General features: G+C 46.5%; 1 protein-coding gene across 7 annotated transcripts in view; it reads left to right on the forward strand.

Moving 5' to 3' along the window:
• The window catches only part of UNC13B (unc-13 homolog B), a 225,486-nt gene that overhangs the window by 183,809 nt on the left and 28,500 nt on the right, over positions 1-13,177 (forward strand). For 2 of the 7 annotated variants that reach the window (XM_027549572.1, XM_027549574.1), the window contains exons 2-9: positions 782-804; positions 3,157-3,203; positions 5,816-5,894; positions 6,784-6,789; positions 7,584-7,658; positions 8,141-8,360; positions 10,778-11,005; positions 11,615-11,756. In XM_027549572.1, the coding sequence (XP_027405373.1) occupies positions 782-804; positions 3,157-3,203; positions 5,816-5,894; positions 6,784-6,789; positions 7,584-7,658; positions 8,141-8,360; positions 10,778-11,005; positions 11,615-11,756 (820 nt within the window). The remainder of the gene's footprint in view (positions 1-781; positions 805-3,156; positions 3,204-5,815; positions 5,895-6,783; positions 6,790-7,583; positions 7,659-8,140; positions 8,361-10,777; positions 11,006-11,614; positions 11,757-13,177) is intronic. The other 5 variants (XM_027549578.1, XM_027549576.1, XM_027549579.1 and 2 more) reach the window with 3 other exon arrangements.

Here is a 13,177-nt window from a genome sequence, read left to right on the forward strand (position 1 = left end):
AGTGTCTGGCAAATAGGAAAGGAGTAATTTCTGGACTTTATTCTTCCTCTCCTGTGGTTTGCTTGGGTCCTTCTGGAAGTGTCAGTTTCTCTTGATGTATTGTTCTAAGTTTGGTAGATAATCAAACCTGGGATTGCAGCCGTGGTTTTATCATTCAGATCATAGTGACTTAAGTCATAGTGACTTGATAAGGACTTGGTGCCTCCAAATCTATGGGCACTGAGCCTCCAGGTCCTGGCCTTACTTCTAGGCCCTAACTTGGCCTAACTTAACATAGGCTCTGGGAAAACAGGCCAAGGCTTATGGGGCAAAACACGTAGCCAGCCTGTGTTAGAAAAGGGAGAGGGCTCAGCTACCCGGCCTTTGGGGTTCTCAGACTTAGCCCAGATTCAGATGAGCTCATGTAGCTCCTGAGGAAGGAACCTGCTCTGTGTTCAGTCGGTTCAGATGGCCTGTGGGAGTGGCCCTTGGTAACACAGCTGGCCTTGTGGCCCCGGTGGCCCTGACCCTGCATGCAGACCACTTTGGAAAGAGGGGAAAGGGTGGCTGAAATTCCCAGGCCGACTTGGTCCTTTGGTTTTTGTAGCCAAACCTGTTCTAAACTAAAAAGCAGGGGCAGCGTATACAGGTGAGGATTCCGGGAGCCAGGCTCTGAGCTGCCGGGTTGTTAGAGGACTTCTCCGAGCTCTCCTCCATGTCCCACGAGGTTAGCTCTACCTGGTTTAGGATGAATCTACTAACCTCTCTGCCCTTTTTTTTCCTGCTCTTTCTCTCCTTGCAGAAGGAAAGCGAGGAGCCCTTCAGGTTGTGCTCTGGCCCTTTGGGGCCCCTTTGTTGTTGGTTCTCTCCCCTCCCTCCTGAGTACAATGTGTGTATGTGTGTGTGTGCACGCATGCGTGCTTATGAGCTGTGGCTCATGCAGCCGGTGTGTTTGTCCTGACAGCAGTTTGTGTGCATGCTCCATGCCCGTGTGTGCTCCTGCAGACACCCGTGGAGCCTTGTGAGGATGTGTGTGCCTGTATGGCACACATTCAGTGTAGCATGTGTGTGCTTACCCTTGTGCTCAGTTTGACCCCCCCAGGCACTGACTGCCTTCCTTTTTTCCTGCTTTGCACAGTGTGTGTCCATTTTCTACTTGTGGCTGCCGACTGGCATATGCTGTAAACCCTCGCTGAGCCCAGCATGCATATACACTTTGTATTTGAGAGCGGGAGTTTTTGTAGGCTTTTTGTGCCTCTTGCTTGGGGCCTAAATGTGAAAGTGCTTTGTGCTTCTGAGCAGGCTTCCTGGCCTCTCTGTGAGCACAAGGGTCTGCAGACCTGTGGTGTGGTTTCCCCACACCATGAGAATGTGTGGTGTACTAAAGCTCTGTGCCTACAAGCACTGGTTCCTCAAGATGGTAAGGGTGCGCTTGCCGGTGATTTGAGCCCTGGTGAACACCGAGTCCTCCCCCAAATGGGTGTGCATGCTCTGTATCTCTGTATGCGGGATCCGTGCTCACCTATGGTTCCTCAGGTGCAAGTTGTGTCTATGAATGTACCTCCTATAGGTACTTTGTTGAGACCTGCTCTCATTCCCCTAGCCCTCCTGTGCCCTGTGTGTGCATGCTCTGCACTGTGTCTGCAGGCTTCTGCAGACCCACTGCCCCCTCTAAGCACAGGAAATGTGTATGATCTGAGCCTGTGAACCCTGGCTGCCAAAGATGTTTTGTGATTTTGTTTCCTTACGCCCAGTGGCTTCTGGCAACCACCTAATTCTAGGTAGGAAGTAAAAATCTGCTGAGTGCAGTGACTGTTTCTAAAGGGAGGATAAGTTGGTTGGTGGGATCTGGGGATTTAGGAATGGGCTGCCCCTCACAGGAACCATAGGAGACTTGATTCAACCTTCTGACTGACTTTTGGGCCTGGCCCTCCCTCTACCATTTCATCCCACTCATAGAACCAGGGTAGGAGGCAGAAGCAGCGAAGTGTGGTCACAAAGGGCCTCAGGCAGTAGGCAGATAGGCTTGATTAGAGCACAGGCAACCTGAAAAGGATCTTAAATCCAAAGTGCATCTTGAGCTTCCTGCTGGTCCAGGGTCACTCTAACCCACTTTTACATCACCGATTAGCTTGTCCTACCTCTTTTTCACTCTCTTGCCTCATTTTGTCTATAACTCCTCCCATCTTTAGCCCTCCCAAAACTTCACCCCCTGTCCAGAGCCTAACAGCGTACCTCTGCCTCCCTTGATCTGGAGCTCCTTTGCTCAGGATGGCTAGCTGGAATCCAGATCCCAGGAGTCAGGGAAGTCATTGGGGGTGGAGGAAACAAGGAGGAACAGAAAGCCCCAGACCCGCGAGTACTGTCTGTTGAGCCTAAGTAGCAGGTGCCATTGGTCCTCTGAAAGCCCTGGCAGCTTTGGAACTCTCTGTACTCTGCCTGAAGGATTTGCTTTGGGTTTTTTTTTTTTTAACAAAAAGCTTTAAAAAGTATTTTCCAACAGTTCCTTGCTTGAATTATTTGGTGCTTCAGTTTTCAGCTTCTTATTGTAGAGTTCATAAAATTTGCAAGAATGGTAATCCAAGTATCTAATCTGCCCTGTATTCTTTTGTTTTATCGAGTTTATCAAATGTAGAGCATACTCAGTGTCAATAAGTTATAGCTTCAAGGACCCTAGGCCAAGTCAAATCACAAGATGAGACAGGAATCCAGAAAGACCAGGTCTGACTCTAGGGCAGCCAACAGAACTTAAGAATATAGCTGGAAGACTGGACTCTATATGAAGTTGTCCTTTGGCTTTAGTGAGGCCTGGAAGCCTACACGGGCCCTCTCTTGGCCCATGCTTACTGTTCTATACCAGTGGATATGTGAGGGGGCTCTACATTCTGGCAGCTCTCACACTCCCAGTGGACCTTAGTCCTGGGTTCTCTGTGAGCTTATATCCTCCGTGCTCACTGGGGAGAAGGGAGATGAAGTCCTACTCACTTCAGCTGCCTGCTTGTGGCCCTGGCTGGTCAGGGAACTGGCTTCCACCTCAGGCCGGCCATGTCACCACACGGTGTATGTGACCTGTGCTGCTCTGGGCTTCCTGCTTCACTGCTCACTGCCTGACCAAAGAAATATGGCACTCTCCCATCTTTCCCAGGAGCTAACTTCTCTCTCTTTCTCTCTGTAAAGATTCCAGATGGTGGTGATCCCTGTATGCCCCAGTGGCTTCCAGAAGGGTAAGTGTGGCACTTCAAGGTTTCTGTGAATCTTACAGTCTCTTATGCTGCTTTAGCTTTTCCCTTGGGAAGCAGGAGAAACAGCTTCATCAGCTGGATTCTGGAGAAGGAAGAGGTTCCACTGTCGAGACGATTGTTTCTCCGGGGCAGAGGAGAGGACGCTGCAGACTGATTCCCCAGAGACGGAAGAGAGAGCTTTGCAGAATGGTTCCCCTGAAGCAGGGGAGGGAACTTTGGGGCTCCCCATCCTTATTTCTGGAATTTCTGCTGTATCGCATCATAGTGGTGGTATGCTCTTTATGTATAAGGATGAGAAAACTAGAAAAATATCTGCATTTAGAACTGGTTTCCTTCTATTCCACTGTTGATAGTGTAATTGCTTAGCTTGCTGCTGGCCTCAGCTGTTGTGAGTCACTTACTTACTCCATTCTACTATAGTGAAGACATAAGTAGTATCCTTGACAAGCTCTGTGGGTTCTGTTTGTGTTTCTTGTCTGGGAGTTTCAGACCCATGTGATTGCACCAGAGAATCATTTTAAATTGTTCAACTGCTATGACTTACTGTTATTAAGAGAGGAAAGTGTTTAAGTGCCTGCACCATCTCTACCCTCCACATACAGCTCTCAAGACCGTTAGGCTCTTCCTTCTGTCCTTGCCCCTCAAAGTCCTGACGTTGAAGTTCTCAGTGGCTGCCTCCTCTTCCTCATCACCAGGGAAGAAAAAAGATTAGATCAGAAAGTTATCAACTATATTTCTAAATGCTTCTTTTCCTTTTAATATGTCTTTTTTATAGCAAGAGTTAGTCATGTGAATGAACCACTCTTCTTTTGTCAAAAGCTCATTTGTGTTGCCAAAAAAAGACACTTCTTGGCTTAAGGTATACATTTTATAGTTTTCAGAATTAGCCACAAATTTGTGGCATCAGTTGCTTCTTCAGCAGCCCTTCTTCAGGGCTTTAGCATTTTTCTTCAAATAATTTTAAACTTCATACATACCAACGCAACATAACCAGGCTATTTTTAAATGGAGCCATGCAGGGATTTTCTAAATGTCTCCCTGTTGTCATCTTTCCCTGCCTTCAGCTTAGTCCTTAGAAACTGTCACAAGTTTCAAACTTTCATAGGTGTGGTGGTCTCATTGAGAACAAAGCTCACTGCCCATATTCAGGAAGCTAGATGATTAGAAATCAGCATAATGGGTTGCCTGCTCCAACTCCTAGCCTTGACCTAATTTGTGGCTCCATTTTTTGCCCATATAGCTAGCAGTATGTACTTATTCTTCTGTGATATTTCTCTTTTCACACCAGCTGTGGTGTACAACCCAGCCACCCTTCTTTCCCCGCTTCATTGCTTACATGAAAACCAAATACCTGAGTTAATTTAATTAAAGCTCAGAAGGATAGTTTCTGAAAGGTCAGAGAGGTTTTTATAGTTCCTCTCATTTTATGGAAGTGACACCAAGATCCAGAGAGAGGAAGGAATTTTGGCAGAGGATACGTAGTGAATTAGTAGAAGAGTTGGGGATAAAATCCAGATTATCTCAATGTAAGAATGATGTTCTTTTTAGGAAATTCTCTGTATTTTTATTGTGTATTGTTATATGGAATAGCAGGCAAAGAACAGAAAAGTTAATAAGTATAAAAAAAGTATAAGAGTTTTAGAAATCTCAAGTTGCTCATAGGCTTCCCCAGTGGCTCAGATGGTAAAGAATCTGCCTTCAATGCAGGAGACCTGGGTTTGATCCCTGGTTGGGGAAGATCCCCTGGAGAAGGGCATGGCAACCCACACCAGTATTCTTGCCAGGAGAATCCCATGGACAGAGGAGCCTGGTGGGCTATAGTCCATGGGGTTACAAAGAGTTGGACATGACTGGGTGACTGACAATTTCACTTCACTTTCAGTTGCTCCAGCTGTAAGTTTTTTCTTGGTTTCTGTTGATGTGACCATAGGGCTAGGCCACACTCTGAGTCACTTAGCTGTTTCCTTCTTAAATGGTCTTTTTTCCCCTCTAAATGATCTTTTGGAAGTCTCTCATCTACTTCCCCTGCCTCCATTTGATTATGCAGGCTCCTGTTTCCATAGAGACTTTTTCTTCAGGAGGCTTGGATAGACAGAACTGGGGACTCTTCCTCAGGGTGGAGAAGGTCTGTTTCTACATGTTCTTGTTTGTCAGTCTTGCTCACCTAGGCAGCACCTCTTCTGTAGAGCTATTCCTGAGCTCTATTCTAGCACAGGTCTGGAAAGACTTAACTTTAGGCATGAATGTCTCTGGCCTGAGTGTAGGGAGAAGCTATCTTAAGCATCAGTTCCCACCTTTTATGGAGCACAGGGGTCTTCAAATAAACAAAGGCACCTTGGACTGGCATAGTGTGATAAAAGAGCTTTCAGTCCTTGGCTAAAACCTTAGAAGGAGACTGAGAGCAGATTCCATTGTTTGTCATCCCATGGCTTTACTTCCCTCACTTTCTGTCCTCCTTTTTCCTCTTAAAGGCCCATGGTGAGGGTCAGTTCATCCTTCTTTGGGGAGAGGATGAGCAAGGAGAATGGAACATTGAACCTGCCAGTAACTCAAGGGGAGACTAAAGGTCCTGACATATTTTCTTCTCTCCTCAGGCCAGCTGGAGGGCTCTATGGCATTGACAGCATGCCGGATCTACGCAGAAAGAAGCCACTGCCGCTTGTCAGCGACCTGGTGAGTGAGCAATCTTAGTGAGCTGTCAGGAATGGAAGTGGGGCCTTCAGCGACAGGTATTAGTCTGATGATCAGTCATTTAAAGCCTCACTGAGACTTAGTGATGGCTTCAGTAGGACCTCGTATGATCTCACTGGGGTTAGAGTGGCACCCAGGTACCCTAGAGTCTCAGAGCCAGATGTTGAGTAAGACTTGAACCCTTTTTCTTATTACCATTTTCTATTCCTGGTTTTTTCCCCCCTATTCAATCTATTTGATATTTTTTGTCTACTCTTTTTTTTATTTTTCCTCCATATTGTGCTCTTTTTTCCCTACCAGTTTCTCCCTTCTTGACTGACTGAATACAAGTATCCTTGTATTTCTCTTCATCATTTCTTTCTTTCCTTCCCTTTCCCCCTGCTATTGATATGTCTTTCCCATCTCCTCCTTTCTAGTGCACCTCTTATCCCATCAACACTTCATCCAGCTGGCTGGTTGAAGATTATGTCAACTTTTCTTGATTACCTTCTTTCATTGTCTTTCATCTCTTCTTTTTCTCTTCTTTCTTTCTATTTTCCCTGCTTTTTCTTACCTTCTCCCTCCTTGCTCACCATTTTTTTTTTTTGCTTAACCGAGTGGATGTCAGTATCTTACTCATTTCTTGTTTCCCGTCCTCTGTCTTTTAACCTTGTCCATATTTCACTTTATGGCATGACTCTCCTTCTAGGCCTTGGGCCCTGGGCAGCTGTCTGGGTTGGATACAGTGGATAGAGGATAGAGACAGAGGGGACTGGGACATATTTCCTGCTTTGGACTTCAGGGAAGAACCTCTCAGTTGTGTCTGAAAGCTTTCATGCCCTTGTGGGGTTTTAACATCATGTTGTTCCTTTTTCTGCTGTCCTCTGCGCAGGCTATGGTGAGTGTCTCCAGAGCCCATTTCCATCCTTTATAAAAGCCCGAATCTCGACCTCCCTGGGCACGCCCCCACTATTCTTGCTGCTCAGGCTGATGTAATGAGTTCTGTCTGCCTGGTGTCCACTGCCTTAGGGAAACCGTGTGCCGCTCTGGAGGCTGCCCCTAAAGCTCGGGCTTGGCAGACTCATGGGCCTTTCTAGCAGGGCATCCTAGACCTCATGTGTAACCCCCTGCCCTGCTTGATTTCAGTGAGGCTACATTGCCCCCTTTCACTCAGTGCCCTGCTCATTTGGGCTGTTGGCCTCCACAGCTACCTGGGATTGTGTGGGCATGGGCTAGTGCCCAGGACTGGAGATTTAGTATAGCATCATTGTTCCCAGTGATGGTTCTTGAATGCGACTCTGGCAGAGTTTTGTGTCTGTCCTGTTCTTAATGACCTGTTTCATACTGTAATTCTAGACTTTTCATTTTCCTCTGCCTTTCTTTGGGGCAGATACCTAATGGGGTCAGATACCTAAAAATGTTGGAGGAAGGAGAAACTCTTAGATGACAGGTACCCTGAGAGAAGTGCTGTTCTGTTCTATCATTGTTAGAACAGTTCCCAGAGGGCCTTGAGTTTGAATCTTAACCTCAGGTACTTGTTACCCATTACCTGTGGAGAGTCCCCTGTGAATGACAGTAAAAATAGAAAGTAGTAAGTTATCATCAAATAGCTTTGGTCACTGAAACTCCCTCCCCGGTACTTTGCCCAGCCCTTGGTAGTAGCCAGGGCTGACAGCAAGTCTTCTCTCACAGTCACTGGTCCAGTCCCGGAAAGCAGGCATTACTTCTGCAATGGCTACACGCACCTCTCTCAAAGATGAAGAGCTGGTAAGTGACCCTTGGGCTTTCATGAATCCACTCGCCTATGGCCCAGTGATCATCTCTGTAGCCATACACGGAATTCAAAAGTTTTGGGTGGAGTCTGTTAATGAAACAGATATTATAGCATCAAGTTTTCCACACTGGGAGAAGCAAAGGTCCAGACCAGGGGTAAACCTAAATCTCATGTTGGAGTACGTGACCACTCATGTCAGGGATTTATGGTGAGCCTAGTACCCTCTGTTTCCCTAAAGAGCCCGAATGCTGGGGCAAGGCTCAAATCTAGCATTCAGGTCATGGATGTGCTCCTCAGATGACCAGGAGCACATGATGTTGGGGCTTCTTTCTGCTGGGCTAGAATGTGGGCCAGGCCAGGCTGAAGCATCTCCTTGGCTGCCAGAGGTCTTGATAGCCATGCACTGGGCTTAGTAGTGGTATCTCTCAGCAGAGAACTAAAGTCACTGATGGATGATGGGATATGTGTTTTTCAGAAATCACATGTGTATAAGAAAACCCTGCAGGCCTTAATCTATCCCATCTCGTGCACCACACCCCACAACTTTGAGGTGTGGTCAGCCACCACCCCCACCTACTGCTATGAGTGTGAAGGCCTGCTCTGGGGCATTGCCCGGCAGGGCATGCGCTGCAGCGAGTGTGGAGTCAAGTGCCATGAGAAGTGCCAGGACCTACTCAATGCTGACTGCCTGCAGCGTGAGTACACCTGTGGGATGACAGGTGGGGGAGGGGGCTTGTGGGCAGCAGGGCCTCTCCAACATAGTCTGGCAACAAGGAACCAGGATGGCTGAGCCATCATCCCTCCAATTTACCTGACTCTGAAGCTCTTTCCTTTTTAGAGAAAGTAGGTTCCTAAGTCAAGAGATATTGCCTTTCCCAATAACTTGTCTTGTAACAAGGTCTTGTAACACTCGCTTAAACACCTTTAGGAAAAATTCATTGAGCTTCCTATGGCACTTGGATGGAGTTAGAATCTCTTCCAGGATTCAGGTGATCCCAGAGGCTCTACTTGGGTATTGTACACACCACGATGGCTGTATTGCCCAAAAAACTAGAGTATATTTAATCAGGGACGAGAACTAATAGGAAGAGAGAGTTCTGGGGTTCTAGGCCTCAGAGAGGAGCCTCTGAAGGTCTAGATCTCCAGACTCAGGGAAGGTGGAATTTACTCCTTGCTTCTAGGTGGAGATTTTAGACATTAGTACCAAGAACAGAATCTTCAAATGGATGAGGCAGAGGTCCAGAAGGAGAATGTGTGGCTCCCAAAGCCCTTGCTAAACATGTGACTTGTGCCACCATCTGAGTGGGAAGAACAGGAGCAGGGAAAGCAGCAAGTTGTGGCACAGGAGGTGGTAGCGCTCCAAGTTCTTATCTCCTTGCTCCACTCCTGCTCGGCTTGCACTGCTATGGTTAGACCCTGGGAAGAGCAGGGGTGGGGGTGTGGGAAAGTATTCTCTCACCCCTCCAGGTCTTCAGGTGTTCCTTATTGCCACGCCACAGCAATGAAAGCTTCAGAAATTGTGGTAGGAGAAAGGAATGTCACCTTTAGACTCACAAGCACTTCATTATCCCAAGGAAAGATATGAGACCTAAAAGGGCCTCAAGGAATTGTTGACTTAAAATGTCATTCTTTGAAGAACCCTAGATTGATGCCAGTGACATGGCTGTAGTGGACATGAAGAGACAGGCTGAACATAGCAGAAGAGTTGGGTGCTGGTGATGACTTTGCCCAAATCCATCATGAGGGGGTGACAAGGACAGGTGTCAGCAGCACCTTGCTTTAATTGGGAGAACTAGCAACTGGCTACATAGGCTGCTTGCTGGAAGCCTCTAAAGAGGTGCTCTATAATAGCCAGGGTGTCTTATCTTCTCTTTAAGAGCCTTTCCGAGGTCCCCTTCCAGGGAAATATCATTGCATGGGATATGCTAAATGCAAGAGTAGATGCAGCCCAGGTCACTTTTCATTTATCTAAGTTCTATGAAGTACAGAGTGGAATTAAATGCCCTTCCCTTTTCTGTCTAGACTTTCCTAGACAGAAAATCTGCTTTCCATCCTCCCAGGGTTAAGAGGTGAATGTTGACCTTTCTTCTTTGCTCCAAATTTTGTAGTTAAGACCTGAGCCTTTGGAGACTGGAGAGAGGTTAAGAGCCAATCTGCCAATAAAGAAAGGATGAATCCTTTGCCTGAGAAGCCTGGTTGGTGAAATACACTGGAGGAAATCTCTGTTCCTCCATAATCCTTAGGACAGCAGAGATGAGCTGGCTGGGGTCATGGCTGGTAAAAATGGCCCTTGGCCTTGCCAGGATAATACGGATGGTAACAATAGTAGAGAGTGTTTATTACTCAATAAATAAAGCACTTAGCCCAGTGTCAGATGGCAGGCACTGGGCTGGATGCTTTATGCTAATAAAATGCTTACTACAAATCTTGAGAGATAAGTGCCACTTTCTTCTGATAGAAGAAATGTATTTACCCAGCAGGGAGTAGTAGAGTCAGGATTGGAACCCAAGTCTGTCAGATAACAAAGCCATAATTTTCTCACCATACCACAATGTCTTCTGAGATTTGAGACACTGGAGCCACAGGGGAGGATGTGCCCAGCTACGAGCTATGATGAATTCTGAGATCTATATCATGACTTGGCATTTGGATGAGTTTGGTGGAGTTGTGCCTATCCACAACCATTCCCTGGTAACTGGGATACCCATTTTGATATTTTGGCCTTAGACTTGGAGGGGTATCTCTCAACAAGCATGTAGATGGAAGAAAGACAAAACCAACTGCAGACTGAGCTACATTTTTTTTTCTTTTCTCATGAAAAACGCAATATGTTTCTAAATAGAGAGAATGGACTAATTAACATATTAGTTATATTGTTAACATATAACAATGATCAACTTTTTGCTATTCTTTGAGTTGCCTTTTAAACTCCACTGGCCAGGCATTAAACTCTAGCAGGCCCCACAGATACCAACTTTTCCCAGAAAAATATGTCTTCCTAAGCTTCTCTCACTGCTCAGTGACATCTCCTAAGCCCCATTCTTCAGCCTGATCCTTGATCTGGTAGGTGACCTGTTGGTTACCCTACTTTCTGTCTCTGGCCACTCTTCAGGGGCTGCAGAAAAGAGCTCTAAACATGGAGCGGAGGACCGGACCCAGAACATCATCATGGCCATGAAGGACCGCATGAAGATCCGAGAGCGGAATAAGCCAGAGATCTTTGAAGTTATCCGGGATGTCTTCAATGTGAGCAAAGTCGCCCATGTGCAACAAATGAAAACAGTGAAGCAGAGTGTGTTGGATGGCACCTCCAAATGGTCAGCCAAAATCACCATCACTGGTGAGCAGGCCAGAGTTTGAGGGGACAGGATGGCCTTGGCCATGGGGAGGAGCCTGGGGAGGAAGCATCCTGAGCATGAGGAAGCAGGGACTGTGGGGGAAAGAACACAGAATGAAGCCCTCATTATTCATTACTCCTCCTCTTCTAGACTCCAATGCCAGTGGTGCTGGGAGAGGCAAGACTGACGATTGCAATCTGAATGATAATGCAAGAATTTAGTAACAATCTGATATTACAGACTTGGTTAGCAGTTTGATGTTATAAGAGCTGGGAGGCTGGGGGAAAGGGGACAGGCAGGAGATCAGGGAGTAGTTAACCAGTGATTTATTAGCTGGGTGCATATGACTGAAGCATGCATGTATCAGAACAGGTAAGGACCTGTCTGGGCAAGTGGTCAGTTAGGGTCCAGGGAAGAGGTAGGATTCTTGGGCTAGGCTTTGAGGGAAAGGTTTAGGGCTAAGAATAGAAGTGGAGGAGTGAGGAAATCTGCTCCTGTACAAGGAGCAGATAGAGGGTGCTCCAAGATGGGAAGTATGAGTCGTACTTTGGAGGGCTCATGACTTCCAGAGTGTACTCTGAAGCCTCCTTCTGTGTGTGTCTGGCTTGCAGTGGTGTGTGCCCAGGGCCTACAAGCCAAGGACAAGACAGGATCCAGTGACCCTTATGTGACTGTGCAAGTGGGCAAAACCAAGAAGCGTACCAAGACCATTTTTGGAAACCTGAATCCTGTTTGGGAGGAGAAGTTCCATTTGTAAGTCATACTGGGAAAGTCGTCTTTCCTGGGACTGTGTATATTTTGGGAACAGCGTTAAATCCTGTTGTTCTGGACTTGGACTCTAAGAGAGATGGGGTAGAGGCAATGGAGAAGACCCATTTCTCACTTGCTTTAATTGGCTAGCATTTATTCTTTTCCTAGGTCTCCTTCTCATAGACTGTTGTATCAGGGTTATTGCACTCAAGTCTTAACTTGGGCTATTAAAGGGGCCCCTGGGCAAACCATACTGCTTTTTCTAGTGCTAGCAAGATTTTACTACAGCTGAGTGACAGAGCCAGAGACTGCCATGCAACTGTGTGCCTTGCAGCCCTGCCATCCTGTAATGCTAGACTTTTCATTTTCCTAACCCCTAGGAAGAATTAGTCTCTTCCAGGGAGTGGGGTGGGAACAGCTTGTCCTGCAAGTGGGTAGACTTGAAGATAGAAACCTTGGATTTGGACAATTTTCCATTTCCCTTAAGTGCTCTGCTTTTCTTTCTGCCTCAGCTTCCACTCCCTTCTCCTTTATTCAGTATCTCACTTTTGTACAGACTATTTCATATGACAGCAAGGGATGACTGCTGAAAAATGGCAAGCTGTAGCCTAGAACCTGGACTGGTGTCTGGTGAATCCAGATGCTTTATCCACCCCCGTTAATGCCTAGGACCAGGACTTTGAGTCTGAATCAGCCAAACAGGCAGCTTATGTAGAGACCTTCTGCTCTTGGCTACTTGGAAGGAAATTGGGAAAAGGAATTGGGGCCTATAAAAGCCATCTCCAGTCCAGAGGCGATAGTTACTGAGGGGAGCACCTTTTTGTCAAGAAGCTGACTGGTTCCTGCTTGACTATTACTTATGGTTAATTCTACACTCAATCTTGGCAAAAGGCCGAGAAGTGATACTTACAGTTAATGCTAAATGAATTGGCTCTATAGTCAATTTTTCCCACTTTTCATTTAGTAAGCAATTTGTATTCTTCTCAGATGGTAAAGAATCTGCCTGCAGTTTGGGAGACCCAGGTTCAATCCCTGGGTTGGGAAGATCCCCTGGAAAGGGAATGGCTACCCACTCCAGTATTCTTGCCTGGAGAATTCCATGGACAGAGGAGCCTGGTGGGCTTCAGTCCATGGGGTTGCAAAGAGCCAGACATGACTGAGCAACTAATACACACTTGTATTCTGTATAAGACACTCTACATGATATTGTCATCTAAAAATGTATAAGACAATGCCTGGCTTCAAGAGGCTTATTGATGATTTGTCTGTTATTTTTCAGTAGACCAGTAGTTATCCTATAATACTTTAACAGAATGTGCAAAGACATTATGAGAACATAGGATAAGGAGCAGCAAACTCTGCCAAGTACAACTTTTAGATAAGGCAGCAGGGATCCAAAAAGCAACTGCTGGGGATGGAGAGTG

Source organism: Bos indicus x Bos taurus, chromosome 8, assembly GCF_003369695.1.
Source record: "Bos indicus x Bos taurus breed Angus x Brahman F1 hybrid chromosome 8, Bos_hybrid_MaternalHap_v2.0, whole genome shotgun sequence".
NCBI lineage: Eukaryota > Metazoa > Chordata > Mammalia > Artiodactyla > Bovidae > Bos > Bos indicus x Bos taurus.